This window comes from Anguilla anguilla, chromosome 16, assembly GCF_013347855.1.
Source record: "Anguilla anguilla isolate fAngAng1 chromosome 16, fAngAng1.pri, whole genome shotgun sequence".
Taxonomy (NCBI): Eukaryota; Metazoa; Chordata; class Actinopteri; order Anguilliformes; family Anguillidae; genus Anguilla; species Anguilla anguilla.
Window position 1 is genome coordinate 5123586 of NC_049216.1, and position 20076 is coordinate 5143661.

Consider the following 20076-nt stretch of genomic DNA (forward strand, 5'->3'; position numbering starts at 1 on the left):
ACACCTGAGATCAGTGTCCTTTAAAGTGGAATTCCATCTGCACAATGTGAGACTGGGTTGCTTTTAAAGGAAACTTTATTTAAAATTGCATCCTCCTCACAAGGAATAATTAATCACATTTGTAATTGTGTCACAAGCTATACTGTAGTTCACAACATTTCAGATGAAACAGTGCAGTCAAAATGACAAAACAAGGAATATTAAATGGTGGTAAATGTTAATTGAACTTTAGAAATTTAGAGAAAGAAAAGATTAAGTCATCATTACATTTTTTTTTCCAACTAAAAAAACACTTAAGTGAACTTCAGGCGGGGGAGTTATATCCCGATACTTTTAGGTAATTCCTTTTGATTGAGAGGAGCAGGGTTCTTTGCGGCCTCTGAGACCAGGCCGTCCCTCACCCCGCTGCCTCCTGTTCCTGTCCTGACCCGCAGCCTTCCAGAGGGAAGGGAGGGGGACCACAGTTTAGCATCAGACAAATCAAGCAGGGACTGAAAATGAAACATTTCATGGATGCCAAGTGCGAGAGCCAACAACCGATGCGTTCAAAACACTGCTGCGCGATTCTGTGAAAACATTTGAATTGGCGCTATGCTTAAACGCATCTTAGTTCTATCCATGAATATTTTTGGGGGATATTTTAAGCTTAAAAACTTACCGATCTCACTGAGTTTGAGGGATGACCATGGTGAGGAGAAACATCTGCAAAAAGAGGGATCATACAATGATCAAGGAGAAAATGACAGATGATCTTACATGATAACTTACCAATTTAATTGATCAAAGTAGCAATGATTATTTATGAACGTATAAGAAGAAGAGTGACACCAGAGTGGGGGACACAATAGCTTAGAAACTGGAGGGCAGACCAGATAAAAGGATGGATGGATGGAATGAAAGAGTTCCAACACAGAACTGAGAGAGATGTTAGGGCAGGAACAGTAAAAGTGTGTGTGGAACAGTGTTCAGGACTCGTACAGGTTTTTGTTATCACTGCACTGCAAACCAAGGGGACCACCATGGCCCTCCAGCATTAGGGTACACCCACCGCCCCGTATGGAAATTGCCAGGAACCCAGCGTGTTAGCGGGATGAGCCACACAGCGGCTCCAGGACTCACCTTTTTCACAAGGGCCTGCTTGAGCTGACTGAGGACTCTCAGATTTCCCAGAGTATTCTGCAAGCGTTTTGTTCAGCTCCTCCAGCCTGAATAACCAATAAACACCCATTCAGACAGCCTCAGTCTCCACCCTCCAAGAAACATTAGCCCATTTAGCTCAGCAAGGAAAATACAAACAAATCCATATCCACAGTCACTGATTGGCTAATACCCAGTGTTTGTCAGTAACTTATTTAAACTGTATTCTGTGGCTACTAAACCCACTTCCTGTGCAGGTCGGCTGTCTTGTTTCTCTCCCTGTCCAGTGCTCTTTTAGAATGATGGTAAGCCACCTGGAGGCAAAAAGGCGGAGTTACATTCTGCAGAAAAAGGTGTTCAATCACAAATCTGCTCTCAAGAGTGATTGCGTCCTTACCTTATTCGTATAAGCTTTATTCTGATGAAATGTTACCTGTAGAGAAATAGAGAGAGAGAGAGAAAAAGAGAGAGAGAGAGACAGAGAGAGAGAGAGAGAGAGAGAGCGAGAGTTGACATTATGCACAAAATCTGACCACAGAAATCATTGGAGGAGTTAATTAATGCATGGGACCTGATTAGTTGAGCATAAATGAGGTCATAACCCTTGCAGATTAATATTGAAATATAAACTACTGCATTTTGTCAATACTGTGAGTAAGGTGGATGGAGGAATTAGCACTGTGTCTGCTGATCACCCTCACAGGGGAAATGCCCAGTTCATATGAATGCTGTACTTTACAGAAGGCACAGTGCTCTCTGCTCATGGACATAACTGAAAAGGATGAACTGCTTGAAATTACTTGAAATGTTTTGAATCAAATCAAAGCCCTCCCTTAATCAACTTAAGGGGAATTAAACAGCAAAAACAACCACATTACAGTGGGAAAATATACAGCAAGTGTTATAACAGTATAATAGCAATTTTAAGAGTATTGGCTAAATGAGATTACCTCATCTTTCAGAATAAGCTGGCGCACTCTTTCCTCTTGGAAGTGGTCTCTGTATCCATCTAATTGCTCTTTGTTCTGAGCTGTGGTGGCCTCGTTTTGAGCCCGTTCACTGTGACATGGAGAGCATTACATTACATTACAGGCATTTAGCAGACGCTCTTATCCAGAGCGACTTACACAACTTTTTACATAGCATTTTTACATTGTATCCATTTATACAGCTGGATATATACTGAAGCAATTCCGGTAAGTACCTTGCTCAAGGGTACAACGGCAGTGTCCTTACCCGGGAATCGAACCTACGACCTTTCGGTTACAAGCCCAGTTCCTTACCCACTGTGCTACACTCCGAGAGCACAAGAGACTCAGCAGCCTTCCAATGCACAGCTACTTTAGCCCCAAATTCAGCTTACGCATCTATTTTACATCCCCTGTGATCCAACATAAAATATACATTTCCTTCTATATTCTGAAATAACTAAGGATAAAGCAGTAGAACAATGTTCAAAATTAGTCTCCAGTGATAAGCAGATCTAACCAATGCCTTTCACAAGTTTATCGATTTTTATCAGTTGTCCATTGTATTTACCTACTGCTGTGTCATTACAGCAGAACTTATAACACCATGTTTTAATGAACTGATTCATATGCCTGTAACCTCAACACACATGGTCTGTTGCTTGATACTTTACTTTTTAAGAGTGCTCTCCAACTCTTGTATCTTGACAGCCATGCTCTCCAATTGGCATTTAAGGGATTTTATCTCATCTCGCTGTATCTGACTCCCCTTATAAGCCTTCAAAGATTCCTTAGTGAAATGAGAAAGTGTGTGAAGAGAAATTGCTGCATAGAGAACACTTGGCTTTTTAAGCTGTCAATCCACATGGTAAATTCACAATTTTCAATGTATTTCTGGACATTGTGCTGCTATTTCAAAATGTTACTAAAACTTTATTGATAACGTGGGCACATGCATTTCAGCATCTCACCTTTAGTATACCAGTTTCATTTTTTGAAGAAATTTCCAAATCTGAAAAATGTTCTTTGAGTTCTTTTATCTATAATGGACGAGGAAAAGGCAATGAGATTTATTAAAGCTGTTCTCAAGATGTGCACAACAGGGAAAAAAACTCCATGACACTAGAGAAAACTGACTCTGGAAGGGAGAAGTACTGCAGGTCCAAGAGCTGGACTTGCTCACCTGGGTCTTGTAGGAATCCTCATTTGCCTGCCGTTTGGTGGTCATTGCCGTAAGGCTCATTTCACAGGCCTTGACCTCTGACAGTAACTGAGCCTCTCGCGCACGGTGAAGTTGTTCCTGCTCAGCCAGTTTCCTGAGATACAGAGACGCAGGGGGCATCAGCCTTCCTCTGGACAACCTGAACTTGACTTGACTCCATCCCATGACCAAATACATCCTCCACCAGCGTATTTGAGCAAATAAATTATAGTGCAATGGACACTGTATTCCCACCAGTTCCCCTTTTAAGGACATTGTGTGTGCTTCGTATTTACCTGCATCATTACAACTAAAAGTATTATCTATTTTAGTTATTCTCAGGGATACAGCAAAACCCTGAAGAAAAAAAATCTATTGTATTCAGCTTTTCTAAGCCTGAAAACGTACTGCTGTAGAGTCTGTTCCTTCTCCTGAAGCAGTTTGGTTATACTTTCCAGCGTCTTTTCAAGGCTTCCTTTGTCAGCCTCAAATATATTTTTCTGCTGATCCAGGTTAGCCTTAAATTCTCCATTCTCCCTTTCCATTCTCTCGCTGTGCGCCATATAGAACTTACAAGATTCCTTTTTGAAAAAAATAGATTGTGTATCAGGTTGCATGGCACAAATTATATACACACATAATTATGAATGTATATCTGGTACAGATTTTTTTGTGTTAAAAGTTGTTACCTGTGGCCACCAAGTTCATGAATGCACGACGTGACCATTACAACATCTTACCTTAAGCTCCTTGTTTTCCAGCTTGGTGGAGGCCAGGCTTTTTTTGTCCTCCTTACACTGCTGTTTGAGATCTTTTATCTGAAATAACATGTCACATGTTTGGCACATGTTGGTTAAAAGTTGTTCTTCAGACCCACGCGTAAAGCAAAGGGGCTTCTTTAACTCACGTTTCTCTTCAGGTCTTTTATTTCATTTTGTAATGCGATTGTCGCTGTGTTCATTTGTTGAACATGATGTCTTGTCCCTTAACAAAATCAATACCAAAACCATAAATCAACTGGAAGCTAGTAAAGTAGTGAAACATGTAAGGTGTTAAAAACAAATCAATTATCAATTAAAGTACTTACATTCATATATCCTGCGTTTTATCTGGAAAGACAAGAGGGAGGAAGAGAGAAAAATATATTATACTCAAAACACTTACTGGCGACAAACTGCTTTAAAGGGCATAATGAAGAACAGCTGGGACCATCTGTGTTTTTAAATGTTTTTCATGCTGAGAGTATTTAAAAACAGCAAAAATGGAGGGAGAGAAGCTTACACTGAACACTGTCCTCCAGATTATGAACAGACTAGCGATGTTCAGCAGGTGTATAGACCTGTCTTCCGTACTTGGACCTGGTCTCCATCTCTTGGGCCAATAGTCAATGAGCTGAACCAAATTCAACAAAAACCATGGGTCCAAAGCAGTGGGCTTTCATGTTGATTGAACACATCTTATGCACTAATTATGTTGCTTTGCATAAAATATGTGCCAAATAAACAACAACAACAATAATAATAACAATAACAGCAACTACAGCAAAAAAAGAATAACACAACAATAACAACCACAACAATAATAATAATAATAATAATAATAATACACCTAATCTGAAGTGAGTCAAATAGACAGTGTACAACAATATAGGTAAAAACACTGATATTCTCAGTAAGGTTTATCAGGGTAGAAACCTGACAATAGCAAAGAACCTCAATATTTTGAAAGGCACACTTTTATTAATTATTTGTTGGTAATATCAATATCATCGTGCTGTTTTTCATTCTAAAGCCTTGAATAAATAAAATGTACCGTGTCGGGAAGCTCAAGAACGTCTTGTATGGAAAATTCTTGAATGATCTGGGAATTTGGGGCTGGGAAAAAGAAAAGAATCACGTTAATTACAGATAAAATACAACTGAAATCACAACTGAACACAGTCTTTTGGGAGGATGACCAGAATATCTTCAATACAGTTAGCTAAATCTTTGGTTTCAAACAAAGCAGTTATATTCATGATAAAATCTTCTATTAATAATTTGTTTATTAAGTTGTTTATTTTATCAACTCGTCCTTGTTCAGTCAACATATTTCCTTGTTTCTTCAAGCTTTCAAACATCAATTGTGTTTATACTGCAAGTGAATTGTAAAATCCTGGTTTGACTGACTTGCGAGATTTTCACTACCTGCTTAAGCTAACCTGGCCGGAGACAGTGACAAATTCACTTACCAAAGTTGGAAAATGCCCCAAAATGAAGGAAAAGGAACGACACCAGCAGCAAAATAAGCAGCCACCCTCGCAAAAATGCGATGGGTGGCATGCTTACATGCAACTGATGCTATTCTAGAGGTGATTCAGTAAATATGTTAGAAGAGTACAAGTTAAATCCAATAAATATATCGTGTTGTTTGCTCCAGAAAGAATGCCAATTATGAATAAGTGAACTTGGGTCAGCCACGTATATACTGCTTCTTTAGAATGATGACAAAATTAACTTCTGTGATGTCATAATACCACAGAGGGCTTCTGTGCTAGACAGTCTGCAGTGTTCTGAAAGGCCAAAATCAGGAAATGGCAGTAGAACAATACATTTATGTGTACTTATTACCGCCATGAGGCGAAACTTGGCATCAGTTAATAAAATGCACGGTGCTGTACACAGAAAATTTTCCTGTGTGAATTCAGCTCTGACAGAGAACATATGAGTCCAATAGGGACCTTATGTACTCTGTAAGAGACAGTTTAACACTGAACACTGTACTGTGTTGTGTACTGTTTGTTTTTCCACTTGGATGTTGCTGGATAATAATCAATGTTAATCAAAGTAACTTATTTTGGAATAACTTATTTAGATTTTGGAAGTTTAAAAACATATTGGGTGGCACAGCGTAACAACAGTAATAGCAAACGGCATTGCTTTCTGTTGCTACAGGATACAGCGCTTGAGGTAGGCTCCAGATTTCTTTTATCATTTCTCCAGTCGAACGTCTGTAGAGATGTCCACTCAGCCGAAGCACCTCCTTTAATTACATGGAGGCTATTTTTATTACAGTAAAATTGGTTTGCATGTATTTATTTTTATCCTTATTTTTATTTTATGAATTCAAAAAAAAATTTTGTTATGTTGTTCTTTAACAATTCAGCCCGTGAATTGAATCCGCTTCTCGTTAAAGAGGACATATCTCCACTATCCTGTTCATTAAAGCATGTAGTGTTTGGTTGCCACAGTTACTACTAAGCAATAACATTGGTCCTCCTCATACATTACTAACTTTTTTATTTTATTGGGTTGTTCTTGTTAAGGGATAACTACCATGTCCTAGCTAGAAATTATCGTACCCCAAGTAAGACAAATTAGTAGGGACAAACACACATTTACATTTGCAGTAAGACATTATGTCTTGTTTTTATCTTGATGTGCTTAAAGGGGTTGTTTATTGGGTTATGTTTTTAGCCATTCGTTTTTTGTATGGTCTTTTCTTATGTCAATATAAATGTTGCGGGCAGGTGAAATGGCTCCAGAAGCCTGATATTGCTGATATGCGCTCAGTGGCCACTTCATTAGGTACACCTATCTAGTACCGGTAGGACCCTCATTTTCCTGCAGAACAGCCAGAATTTTTCACGGCTTGGGTTCGGACAAAGTGCTGGAAACATTACTTAAGGATTTTTTATCATGCTGCCTCACACAGTTTATTTGTGTGTTTGTGTGTGTGTGTGAGGTGTGTTTGTGTGTGTGTGTGTGTGTGTGTGTGTTTGTGAAGTACATTAATAGGACTTCACACCACATCCCACATGGACTTCCCATTGGTGGGATCGATTAAGGCCTTTCATCCTGACGCACAGCTCATTCAGAAAGAGGTTACTTTCTCCCCGATTAATCTACAGTCTGACAGGTAATCTGACAGGTGAAATCAGCGAGGTTCTAACTGCTGTAGGTGCAAACAGCCGATCACAGGAACTGAGCCATGTTTTCCTGTCACAAAAGGCCTACAGCACCTTTACTTCTTTGCCCTCCCAGTGTGATTTTAGTCTTTTGGTCGTTGGCTGCCATCCCTGCTGTATCCGGGCTAGCCGCTGTAGGGGTGGCGTCATCCTGTTTCCCTAATGATGCTATGTTTCCGGATTTACTGCCATTATTGGGGCTGCACTGCCGGGTTCACTAGCCGCACGCTAACAGGTAGCTCCAGGGCTCTACGTGCTAGTAGCAGCCTATAGCATTATTTGGGCGGCTGGGCTCATGTTCAACGGCTGCTGGCCCGGCTGCAACTTGCTTGGCCTCGTCTCCTCCTGATCTGGCATTTAAACTAGGTCGATTTTTATGTATTTATTTATTTAGCTCAGTTCATCTTTTAAATTTATTTTGATCTATCTTGTTTCACTTTTTTGACCAGTTCTGCCATTCAGAATGACAGCACGCGGCGAGGTCGGTCGGTGACGCGGCAGAACGCGGGTACGAGAGCGGCAGCGGCGCTCGTCTGACCGCGAGAGCGAGAGCTCTGCCCAGAACTGAGCAGCTGCGTTTTCCTCCGTCTGCCGTTGCAGCAGCATTCTGAGTTTAGGAGGTAAGGCCAGACCTAGTTCCGGGGTCCACCGCCACCTCAGTAGGGGGAAAAAGCCTGCTGGCTCTTTCGCATGGCTCCATGTCACGACATTCTTCCCTGACTATCACGATAAATGAATGAATGAATTAATTAATTAATAAATACTAGCTAGTCTAAAGGAACAAATGTCCCGTATATTATTGTGTGTTACCATGGCAATGACCATACTGTACATTGAGGGTGGAATAGTTTGCGGTTTATTGCTTTCTTCTGTAGTCTCTTTGTGCTGAGGGAAATCAGCAAGGATGCGTTCATTCATTCATTCATTCATGCATTCAAATTCACTTTAAAACATGCTGTATTAACTCTTGTGCTCAGTTTGGGTGAAATTGACCCCTTTTATACTTTTAATAAAACAGGAAGAAATCAAATCAAAATGTATTTATATAGCGCATTACACGGACAATTGTCACAATATGCTATATGCTTCACAGACAACCCTGGCCTAGACCCCCACAGGAGCAAGCCTAAGATAACAGTGGCAAGGATAAACTCCGTAGCAGATGGGAAGAAACCTAGTAAGGAACCAGGCTCCGGGGGGAACCCAACTTCTGGTCGGAGAGAAGTATTTGACAGCCAGTGACTAAAACAGTGTAAATTTGGTTTTGTTTTGTGTTTCTGTCTGTATGTCATCTGTATTTGCTTTATCAAATCAAATCACAATTTATTAACATAGATTACAATATAAAGTGCTTCACATAGTGAAGATAAAAAGACTCATAAAAAAGTTACCGAACAATACTAGAAGTAGTTAGAAAACTATAAATAATTTTTAAATGATAGCAAGAATACTAGTCATAAAAACAACAGTAGAATTAAAACGAAGTAAAATAGATTAAAAGTTATAAATGTAAATTAGGTAAATTAAAAGAAATAGAAGTGAGGTTAAATTAGGTAAATTAAAAGAAATAAAAGTGAGGTAAAATAAAGTAAAATAAAAGGCAATAAAAGTGAGTTACAACAAGAGAAACAATAAAAGTGAAATTATCTGTGAAAACTAAGTTAAAAAGGCACGTCTTAAGATTTCATTTTAAAATGATCATAGATTTTGAAACTCCAAGTTCTTTGGCAGGCTCTTCCAGATGTCTGAAATGAATTCAGGTTTATACATATTTATTTTGGATTTACTGATCTTGTTTGGTGTATTGCAACCAATTAAATACTCTGAAAAAGTGCAAACCCCGCCTTCTGGTCATATTGGCAGGCTCATTTACACCAGTCAAGATCAATAGAGCACAGAAATGTATTTGAATCCAAAACGATTATGTGTTTGACGCAGGTTTGCTCAAAAGGCAACCAGTGAAGGGCCTTTAAAACAGCCGTAATGTGTGCTCTCCTCCTGGTCTCGGTCAGAACTCCTCCTGGTCTCGGTCAGAACTCCTCCTGGTCTCGGTCAGAACACAAGCTGCTGTATTTCCAAGTCACATAGTTGATGACCTCATTGTGGGAATTGTTTAATTAGTGCTGTCTCCAGTGTCAGACTGGGACTGAACAGACATAAAGGAGGTGCTGACAGGGGGATGCTGACAGTCTATCCTCAGAGGGAGGATGTGAATTCAGTCTTTTTTTTCCCTGCTTGAAATCAGTTCTGCTGCTGGTTCCCTCCATGGGCTGAGGGAAAATGTTCTTCAGTCATCTTCACCGATCACCAGGAAACAGCAGACATGTTTGATTTTGGTGTTGTGTAAGACATTCAATGAAGTGTATGCTGGGACCCCCCCACCCCCCCACCCCATCCCAAACTGACAGCAATAGTACTGAGTTGCCTCTGTGGTGTTAGCATATGTTTACAGTGCTAATTGTTAAGTTTCTTTGGCTACCTTGCCCAGTCAGTGTACTAACACGATCAGGGCAAATGTTCAACGTTGAACATCTGAACTTGTGTCCTTTGTCTTGGGATGGTGTGAATGCCATTCGAGACCCTTCATACATTGATCTTGATGACTTCAACTTGAAGATACGCTTACAGTGATTGAACCCGGCCTATAACTATAAGCCAGGCCGCAGCGTCCTGTGCTGGTTTACCGGATAAACACCTGGACTGAACAGCTTAACTGAAGCGGACTGGGACAGGGGCAGTCCTCACACCTGAGGTCAGTGTCCTTTAAAGTGGAATTCCATCTGCACAATGTGAGACTGGGTTGTTTTCAAAGGAAACTTTATTTAAAATTGCATCCTCCTCACAAGGATGAATTAATCACATTTTGTAATTGTGTCACAAGCTATACTGTAGTTCACAACATTTCAGATGAAACAGTGCAGTCAAAATGACAAAACAATGAATATTAAATGGTGGTAAATGTTGATTTGAACTTTAGAAATTTAGAGAAAGAAAAGATTAAGTCATCATTACATTTTTTTTTCCAACTAAAAGGACACTTAAGTGAACTTCAGGCGGAGGAGTTATATCCCGATACTTTTAGGTAATTCCTTTTGATTGAGAGGAGCAGGGTTCTTTGCGGCCTCTGAGACCAGGCTGTCCCTCACCCCGCTGCCTCCTGTTCCTGTCCTGACCCGCAGCCTTCCAGAGGGAAGGGAGGGGGACCACAGTTTAGCATCAGACAAATCAAGCAGGGACTGAAAATGAAACATTTCACGGATGCCAAGTGCGACAGCCAACAACCGATGCGTTCAAAACACTGCTGCGCGATTCTGTGAAAACATTTGAATTGGCGCTATGTTTAAACGCATCTTAGTTCTATCCATAAATATTTTTGGGGGATATTTTAAGCTTAAAAACTTACCGATCTCACTGAGTTTGAGGGATGACCATGGTGAGGAGAAACATCTGCAAAAAGAGGGATCATACAATGATCAAGGAGAAAATGACAGATGATCTTACATGATAACTTACCAATTTAATTGATCAAAGTAGCAATGATTATTTATGAACGTATAAGAAGAAGAGTGACACCAGAGTGGGGGACACAATAGCTTAGAAACTGGAGGGCAGACCAGATAAAAGGATGGATGGATGGAATGAAAGAGTTCCAACACAGAACTGAGAGAGATGTTAGGGCAGGAACAGTAAAAGTGTATGTGGAACAGTGTTCAGGACTCGTACAGGTTTTTGTTATCACTGCACTGCAAACCAAGGGGACCACCATGGCCCTCCAGCATTAGGGTACACACACCGTCCCATATGGAAATTGCCAGGAACCCAGCGTGTTAGCGGGATGAGCCACACAGCGGCTCCAGGACTCACCTTTTTCACAAGGGCCTGCTTGAGCTGACTGAGGACTCTCAGATTTCCCAGAGTATTCTGCAAGCGTTTTGTTCAGCTCCTCCAGCCTGAATAACCAATAAACACCCATTCAGACAGCCTCAGTCTCCACCCTCCAAGAAACATTAGCCCATTTAGCTCAGCAAGGAAAATACAAACAAATCCATATCCACAGTCACTGATTGGCTAATACCCAGTGTTTGTCAGCAACTTATTTAAACTGTATTCTGTGGCTACTAAACCCACTTCCTGTGCAGGTCGGCTGTCTTGTTTCTCTCCCTGTCCAGTGCTCTTTTAGAATGATGGTAAGCCACCTGGAGGCAAAAAGGCAGAGTTACATTCTGCAGAAAAAGGTGTTCAATCACAAATCTGCTCTCAAGAGTGATTGCGTCCTTACCTTATTCGTATAAGCTTTATTCTGATGAAATGTTACCTGTAGAGAAATGGAGAGAGAGTGAGAAAAAGAGAGAGAGAGACAGAGAGAGAGAGAGAGAGAGAGCGAGAGTTGACATTATACACAAAATCTGACCACAAAAATCATTGGAGGAGTTAATTAATGCATGGGACCTGATTGGTTGAGCATAAATGAGGTCATAACCCTTGCAGATTAATATTGAAATATAAACTACTGCATTTTCTCAATACTGTGAGTAAGGTGGATGGAGGAATTAGCATTGTGTCTGCTGATCACCCTCACAGGGGAAATGCCCAGTTCATATGAATGCTGTACTTTACAGAAGGCACAGTGCTCTCTGCTCATGGACATAACTGAAAAGGATGAACTGCTTGAAATTACTTGAAATGTTTTGAATCAAATCAAAGCCCTCCCTTAATCAACTTAAGGGGAATTAAACAGCAAAAACAACCACATTACAGTGGGAAAATATACAGCAAGTGTTATAACAGTATAATAGCATTTTAAGAGTATTGGCTAAATGAGATTACCTCATCTTTCAGAATAAGCTGGCGCACTCTTTCCTCTTGGAAGTGGCCTCTGTATCCATCTAATTGCTCTTTGTTCTGAGCTGTGGCCTCGTTTTGAGCCCGTTCACTGTGACACGGAGAGTGCAAGACACTCAGCAGCCTTCCAATGCATAGCTACTTTAGCCCCAAATTCAGCTTACGCATCTATTTTACATCCCCTGTGATCCAACATAAAATATACATTTCCTTCTATATTCTGAAACAACTAAGGATAAAGCAGTAGAACAATGTTAAAAATTAGTCTCCAGTGATAAGCAGATCTAACCAATGCCTTTCACAAGTTTATCGATTTTTATCAGTTGTCCATTGTATTTACCTACTGCTGTGTCATTACAGCAGAACTTATGACACCATGTTTTAATGAACTGATTCATATGCCTGTAACCTCAACACACATGGTCTGTTGCTTGATACTTTACTTTTTAAGAGTGCTCTCCAACTCTTGTATCTTTTCGGCCATGCTCTCCAATTGGCATTTAAGGGATTTTATCTCATCTTGCTGTATCTGACTCCCCTTATAAGCCTTCAAAGATTCCTTAGTGAAATGAGAAAGTGTGTGAAGAGAAACTGCTGCATAGACAACACTTGGCTTTTTAAGCTGTCAATCCACATGCTAACTTCACAATTTTCAATGTATTTCTGGACATTGTGCTGCTATTTCAAAATGTTACTAAAACTTTATTGATAACGTGGGCACATGCATTTCAGCATCTCACCTTTAGTATATCGTTTTCATTTTTTGAAGAAATTTCCAAATCTGAAAAATGTTCTTCGAGTTCTTTTATCTATAATGGACGAGGAATAGGCAATGAGATTTATTAAAGCTGTTCTCAAGATGTGCACAACAGGGAATAAAACTCCATGACACTAGAGAAAACTGACTCTGGAAGGGAGAAGTACTGCAGGTCCAAGAGCTGGACTTGTTCACCTGGGTCTTGTAGGAATCCTCATTTGCCTTCCGTTTGGTGGTCATTGCCGTAAGGCTCATTTCACAGGCCTTGACCTCTGACAGTAACTGAGCCTCTCGCGCACGGTGAAGTAGTTCCTGCTCAGCCAGTTTCCTGAGATACAGAGACGCAGGGGGCATCAGCCTTGAACTTGACTTGACTCCATCCCATGAACAAATACATCCTCCACCAGCGTATTTGAGCAAATAAATTATAGTGCAATGGACACTGTATTCCCACCAGTTCCCCTTTTAAGGACATTGTGTGTGCTTCGTATTTACCTGCATCATTACAAATAAAAGTATTATCTATTTTAGTTATTCTCAGGGATACACCAAAACCCTGAAGAAAAATAAATCTATTGTCTTCAGCTTTTCTAAGCCTGAAAAACGTACTGCTGTAGAGTCTGTTCCTTCTCCTGAAGCAGGTTGGTTATACTTTCCAGCGTCTTTTCAAGGCTTCCTTTGTCAGCCTCAAATATATTTTTCTGCTGATCCAGGTTAGCCTTAAATTCTCCATTCTCCCTTTCCATTCTCTCGCTGTGTGCCATATAGAACTTACAAGATTCCTTTTTGAAAAAAATAGATTGTGTGTCAGGTTGCATGGCACAAATTATATACACACATAATTATGAATGTATATCTGGTACAAATTTTTTTGTGTTAAAAGTTGTTACCTGTGGCCACCAAGTTCATGAATGCACGACGTGACCATTACAACATCTTACCTTAAGCTTCTTGTTTTCCAGCTTGGTGGAGGCCAGGCTTTTTTTGTCCTCCTTACACTGCTGTTTGAGATCTTTTATCTGAAATAACATGGCACATGTTTGGCACATGTTGGTTAAAAGTTGTTCTTCAGACCCACACGTAAAGTAAAGGGGCTTCTTTAACTCACGTTTCTCTTCAGGTCTTTTATTTCATTTTGTAATGCGATTGTCGCTGTGTTCATTTGTTGAACATGATGTCTTGTCCCTTAACAAAATCAATACCAAAACCATAAATCAACTGGAAGCTAGTAAAGTAGTGAAACATGTAAGGTGTTAAAAACAAATCAATTATCAATTAAAGTACTTACATTCATATATCCTGCGTTTTATCTGGAAAGACAAGAGGGAGGAAGAGAGAAAAATATATTATACTCAAAACACTTACTGGCGACAAACTGCTTTAAAGGGCATAATGAAGAACAGCTGGGACCATCTGTGTTTTTAAATGTTTTTCATGCTGAGAGTATTTAAAAACAGCAAAAATGGAGGGAGAGAAGCTTACACTGAACACTGTCCTCCAGATTATGAACAGACTAGCGATGTTCAGCAGGTGTATAGACCTGTCTTCCGTACTTGGACCTGGTCTCCATCTCTTGGGCCAATAGTCAATGAGCTGAACCAAATTCAACAAAAACCATGGGTCCAAAGCAGTGGGCTTTCATGTTGATTGAACACATCTTATGCACTAATTATGTTGCTTTGCATAAAATATGTGCCAAATAAACAACAACAACAATAATAATAACAATAACAGCAACTACAGCAAAAAAAGAATAACACAACAATAACAACCACAACAATAATAATAATAATAATAATAATAATACACCTAATCTGAAGTGAGTCAAATAGACAGTGTACAACAATATAGGTAAAAACACTGATATTCTCAGTAAGGTTTATCAGGGTAGAAACCTGACAATAGCAAAGAACCTCAATATTTTGAAAGGCACACTTTTATTAATTATTTGTTGGTAATATCAATATCATCGTGCTGTTTTTCATTCTAAAGCCTTGAATAAATAAAATGTACCGTGTCGGGAAGCTCAAGAACGTCTTGTATGGAAAATTCTTGAATGATCTGGGAATTTGGGGCTGGGAAAAAGAAAAGAATCACGTTAATTACAGATAAAATACAACTGAAATCACAACTGAACACAGTCTTTTGGGAGGATGACCAGAATATCTTCAATACAGTTAGCTAAATCTTTGGTTTCAAACAAAGCAGTTATATTCATGATAAAATCTTCTATTAATAATTTGTTTATTAAGTTGTTTATTTTATCAACTCGTCCTTGTTCAGTCAACATATTTCCTTGTTTCTTCAAGCTTTCAAACATCAATTGTGTTTATACTGCAAGTGAATTGTAAAATCCTGGTTTGACTGACTTGCGAGATTTTCACTACCTGCTTAAGCTAACCTGGCCGGAGACAGTGACAAATTCACTTACCAAAGTTGGAAAATGCCCCAAAATGAAGGAAAAGGAACGACACCAGCAGCAAAATAAGCAGCCACCCTCGCAAAAATGCGATGGGTGGCATGCTTACATGCAACTGATGCTATTCTAGAGGTGATTCAGTAAATATGTTAGAAGAGTACAAGTTAAATCCAATAAATATATCGTGTTGTTTGCTCCAGAAAGAATGCCAATTATGAATAAGTGAACTTGGGTCAGCCACGTATATACTGCTTCTTTAGAATGATGACAAAATTAACTTCTGTGATGTCATAATACCACAGAGGGCTTCTGTGCTAGACAGTCTGCAGTGTTCTGAAAGGCCAAAATCAGGAAATGGCAGTAGAACAATACATTTATGTGTACTTATTACCGCCATGAGGCGAAACTTGGCATCAGTTAATAAAATGCACGGTGCTGTACACAGAAAATTTTCCTGTGTGAATTCAGCTCTGACAGAGAACATATGAGTCCAATAGGGACCTTATGTACTCTGTAAGAGACAGTTTAACACTGAACACTGTACTGTGTTGTGTACTGTTTGTTTTTCCACTTGGATGTTGCTGGATAATAATCAATGTTAATCAAAGTAACTTATTTTGGAATAACTTATTTAGATTTTGGAAGTTTAAAAACATATTGGGTGGCACAGCGTAACAACAGTAATAGCAAACGGCATTGCTTTCTGTTGCTACAGGATACAGCGCTTGAGGTAGGCTCCAGATTTCTTTTATCATTTCTCCAGTCGAACGTCTGTAGAGATGTCCACTCAGCCGAAGCACCTCCTTTAATTACATGGAGGCTATTTTTATTACAGTAAAATTGGTTTGCATGTATTTATTTTTATCCTTATTTTTATTTTATGAATTCAAAAAAAAATTTTGTTATGTTGTTCTTTAACAATTCAGCCCGTGAATTGAATCCGCTTCTCGTTAAAGAGGACATATCTCCACTATCCTGTTCATTAAAGCATGTAGTGTTTGGTTGCCACAGTTACTACTAAGCAATAACATTGGTCCTCCTCATACATTACTAACTTTTTTATTTTATTGGGTTGTTCTTGTTAAGGGATAACTACCATGTCCTAGCTAGAAATTATCGTACCCCAAGTAAGACAAATTAGTAGGGACAAACACACATTTACATTTGCAGTAAGACATTATGTCTTGTTTTTATCTTGATGTGCTTAAAGGGGTTGTTTATTGGGTTATGTTTTTAGCCATTCGTTTTTTGTATGGTCTTTTCTTATGTCAATATAAATGTTGCGGGCAGGTGAAATGGCTCCAGAAGCCTGATATTGCTGATATGCGCTCAGTGGCCACTTCATTAGGTACACCTATCTAGTACCGGTAGGACCCTCATTTTCCTGCAGAACAGCCAGAATTTTTCACGGCGTGGGTTCGGACAAAGTGCTGGAAACATTACTTAAGGATTTTTTATCATGCTGCCTCACACAGTTTATTTGTGTGTTTGTGTGTGTGTGTGAGGTGTGTTTGTGTGTGTGTGTGTGTGTGTGTGTGTTTGTGAAGTACATTAATAGGACTTCACACCACATCCCACATGGACTTCCCATTGGTGGGATCGATTAAGGCCTTTCATCCTGACGCACAGCTCATTCAGAAAGAGGTTACTTTCTCCCCGATTAATCTACAGTCTGACAGGTAATCTGACAGGTGAAATCAGCGAGGTTCTAACTGCTGTAGGTGCAAACAGCCGATCACAGGAACTGAGCCATGTTTTCCTGTCACAAAAGGCCTACAGCACCTTTACTTCTTTGCCCTCCCAGTGTGATTTTAGTCTTTTGGTCGTTGGCTGCCATCCCTGCTGTATCCGGGCTAGCCGCTGTAGGGGTGGCGTCATCCTGTTTCCCTAATGATGCTATGTTTCCGGATTTACTGCCATTATTGGGGCTGCACTGCCGGGTTCACTAGCCGCACGCTAACAGGTAGCTCCAGGGCTCTACGTGCTAGTAGCAGCCTATAGCATTATTTGGGCGGCTGGGCTCATGTTCAACGGCTGCTGGCCCGGCTGCAACTTGCTTGGCCTCGTCTCCTCCTGATCTGGCATTTAAACTAGGTCGATTTTTATGTATTTATTTATTTAGCTCAGTTCATCTTTTAAATTTATTTTGATCTATCTTGTTTCACTTTTTTGACCAGTTCTGCCATTCAGAATGACAGCACGCGGCGAGGTCGGTCGGTGACGCGGCAGAACGCGGGTACGAGAGCGGCAGCGGCGCTCGTCTGACCGCGAGAGCGAGAGCTCTGCCCAGAACTGAGCAGCTGCGTTTTCCTCCGTCTGCCGTTGCAGCAGCATTCTGAGTTTAGGAGGTAAGGCCAGACCTAGTTCCGGGGTCCACCGCCACCTCAGTAGGGGGAAAAAGCCTGCTGGCTCTTTCGCATGGCTCCATGTCACGACATTCTTCCCTGACTATCACGATAAATGAATGAATGAATTAATTAATTAATAAATACTAGCTAGTCTAAAGGAACAAATGTCCCGTATATTATTGTGTGTTACCATGGCAATGACCATACTGTACATTGAGGGTGGAATAGTTTGCGGTTTATTGCTTTCTTCTGTAGTCTCTTTGTGCTGAGGGAAATCAGCAAGGATGCGTTCATTCATTCATTCATTCATGCATTCAAATTCACTTTAAAACATGCTGTATTAACTCTTGTGCTCAGTTTGGGTGAAATTGACCCCTTTTATACTTTTAATAAAACAGGAAGAAATCAAATCAAAATGTATTTATATAGCGCATTACACGGACAATTGTCACAATATGCTATATGCTTCACAGACAACCCTGGCCTAGACCCCCACAGGAGCAAGCCTAAGATAACAGTGGCAAGGATAAACTCCGTAGCAGATGGGAAGAAACCTAGTAAGGAACCAGGCTCCGGGGGGAACCCAACTTCTGGTCGGAGAGAAGTATTTGACAGCCAGTGACTAAAACAGTGTAAATTTGGTTTTGTTTTGTGTTTCTGTCTGTATGTCATCTGTATTTGCTTTATCAAATCAAATCACAATTTATTAACATAGATTACAATATAAAGTGCTTCACATAGTGAAGATAAAAAGACTCATAAAAAAGTTACCGAACAATACTAGAAGTAGTTAGAAAACTATAAATAATTTTTAAATGATAGCAAGAATACTAGTCATAAAAACAACAGTAGAATTAAAACGAAGTAAAATAGATTAAAAGTTATAAATGTAAATTAGGTAAATTAAAAGAAATAGAAGTGAGGTTAAATTAGGTAAATTAAAAGAAATAAAAGTGAGGTAAAATAAAGTAAAATAAAAGGCAATAAAAGTGAGTTACAACAAGAGAAACAATAAAAGTGAAATTATCTGTGAAAACTAAGTTAAAAAGGCACGTCTTAAGATTTCATTTTAAAATGATCATAGATTTTGAAACTCCAAGTTCTTTGGCAGGCTCTTCCAGATGTCTGAAATGAATTCAGGTTTATACATATTTATTTTGGATTTACTGATCTTGTTTGGTGTATTGCAACCAATTAAATACTCTGAAAAAGTGCAAACCCCGCCTTCTGGTCATATTGGCAGGCTCATTTACACCAGTCAAGATCAATAGAGCACAGAAAAGTATTTGAATCCAAAACGATTATGTGTTTGACGCAGGTTTGCTCAAAAGGCAACCAGTGAAGGGCCTTTAAAACAGCCGTAATGTGTGCTCTCCTCCTGGTCTCGGTCAGAACTCCTCCTGGTCTCGGTCAGAACTCCTCCTGGTCTCGGTCAGAACACAAGCTGCTGTATTTCCAAGTCACATAGTTGATGACCTCATTGTGGGAATTGTTTAATTAGTGCTGTCTCCAGTGTCAGACTGGGACTGAACAGACATAAAGGAGGTGCTGACAGGGGGATGCTGACAGTCTATCCTCAGAGGGAGGATGTGAATTCAGTCTTTTTTTTCCCTGCTTGAAATCAGTTCTGCTGCTGGTTCCCTCCATGGGCTGAGGGAAAATGTTCTTCAGTCATCTTCACCGATCACCAGGAAACAGCAGACATGTTTGATTTTGGTGTTGTGTAAGACATTCAATGAAGTGTATGCTGGGACCCCCCCACCCCCCCACCCCATCCCAAACTGACAGCAATAGTACTGAGTTGCCTCTGTGGTGTTAGCATATGTTTACAGTGCTAATTGTTAAGTTTCTTTGGCTACCTTGCCCAGTCAGTGTACTAACACGATCAGGGCAAATGTTCAACGTTGAACATCTGAACTTGTGTCCTTTGTCTTGGGATGGTGTGAATGCCATTCGAGACCCTTCATACATTGATCTTGATGACTTCAACTTGAAGATACGCTTACAGTGATTGAACCCGGCCTATAACTATAAGCCAGGCCGCAGCGTCCTGTGCTGGTTTACCGGATAAACACCTGGACTGAACAGCTTAACTGAAGCGGACTGGGACAGGGGCAGTCCTCACACCTGAGGTCAGTGTCCTTTAAAGTGGAATTCCATTTGCACAATGTGAGACTGGGTTGTTTTCAAAGGAAACTTTATTTAAAATTGCATCCTCCTCACAAGGATGAATTAATCACATTTTGTAATTGTGTCACAAGCTATACTGTAGTTCACAACATTTCAGATGAAACAGTGCAGTCAAAATGACAAAACAATGAATATTAAATGGTGGTAAATGTTGATTTGAACTTTAGAAATTTAGAGAAAGAAAAGATTAAGTCATCATTACATTTTTTTTTCCAACTAAAAGGACACTTAAGTGAACTTCAGGCGGAGGAGTTATATCCCGATACTT

The 20076-nt window shown here is 39.9% G+C and overlaps 1 protein-coding gene and 2 long non-coding RNA genes across 4 annotated transcripts; all 3 read right to left on the bottom strand.

Annotated features, from left to right (window-relative positions):
* Positions 1–301: 301 nt before the first annotated feature.
* Positions 302–2130, bottom strand: LOC118214997. The gene is made up of 6 exons (XR_004762746.1): positions 2088–2130; positions 1535–1570; positions 1384–1451; positions 1120–1205; positions 659–702; positions 302–435 (listed from the first exon to the last, which is right to left on the bottom strand). It is a non-coding gene; the product is annotated as an uncharacterized LOC118214997 (long non-coding RNA).
* A 956-nt stretch (positions 2131–3086) lies between these two features.
* LOC118214998 lies at positions 3087–5794 on the bottom strand. Of its 2 annotated transcripts, XR_004762747.1 has the most exons (7): positions 5119–5794; positions 4588–4698; positions 4394–4415; positions 4214–4290; positions 4047–4124; positions 3289–3421; positions 3087–3145 (listed from the first exon to the last, which is right to left on the bottom strand). It is a non-coding gene; the product is annotated as an uncharacterized LOC118214998 (long non-coding RNA). The 2 variants fall into 2 exon arrangements; XR_004762748.1 differs by lacking the exons at positions 3087–3145; positions 3289–3421 and adding an exon at positions 3815–3887.
* A 4536-nt stretch (positions 5795–10330) lies between these two features.
* Positions 10331–15540, bottom strand: LOC118215548 (myosin-2 heavy chain, non muscle-like). The gene is made up of 15 exons (XM_035396443.1): positions 14865–15540; positions 14334–14444; positions 14140–14161; positions 13960–14036; positions 13793–13870; positions 13461–13633; positions 13047–13179; positions 12835–12903; positions 12538–12653; positions 12080–12185; positions 11532–11567; positions 11381–11448; positions 11117–11202; positions 10656–10699; positions 10331–10432 (listed from the first exon to the last, which is right to left on the bottom strand). Exons 4-15 carry the CDS (start codon positions 14011–14013, stop codon positions 10331–10333), a joined length of 1065 nt encoding a protein of 354 aa, XP_035252334.1. The 5' UTR covers positions 14014–14036; positions 14140–14161; positions 14334–14444; positions 14865–15540.
* Positions 15541–20076: the final 4536 nt, after the last annotated feature.

Bases quoted from the DNA above. Each gene is read 5' to 3' on its own strand.
- LOC118215548 (XM_035396443.1), bottom strand. From the start codon at position 14,013: ATGAACACAGCGACAATCGCATTACAAAATGAAATAAAAGACCTGAAG. The intron at 13,634-13,792 runs GTAAGATGTTGT...TTTTTCAAAAAG, and splicing joins TGGAAAACAAGAAGCTTAAG to GAATCTTGTAAGTTCTATAT. The intron at 13,180-13,460 runs GTACGTTTTTCA...TCTGTATCTCAG, and splicing joins AAGGAACAGACTCTACAGCA to GAAACTGGCTGAGCAGGAAC.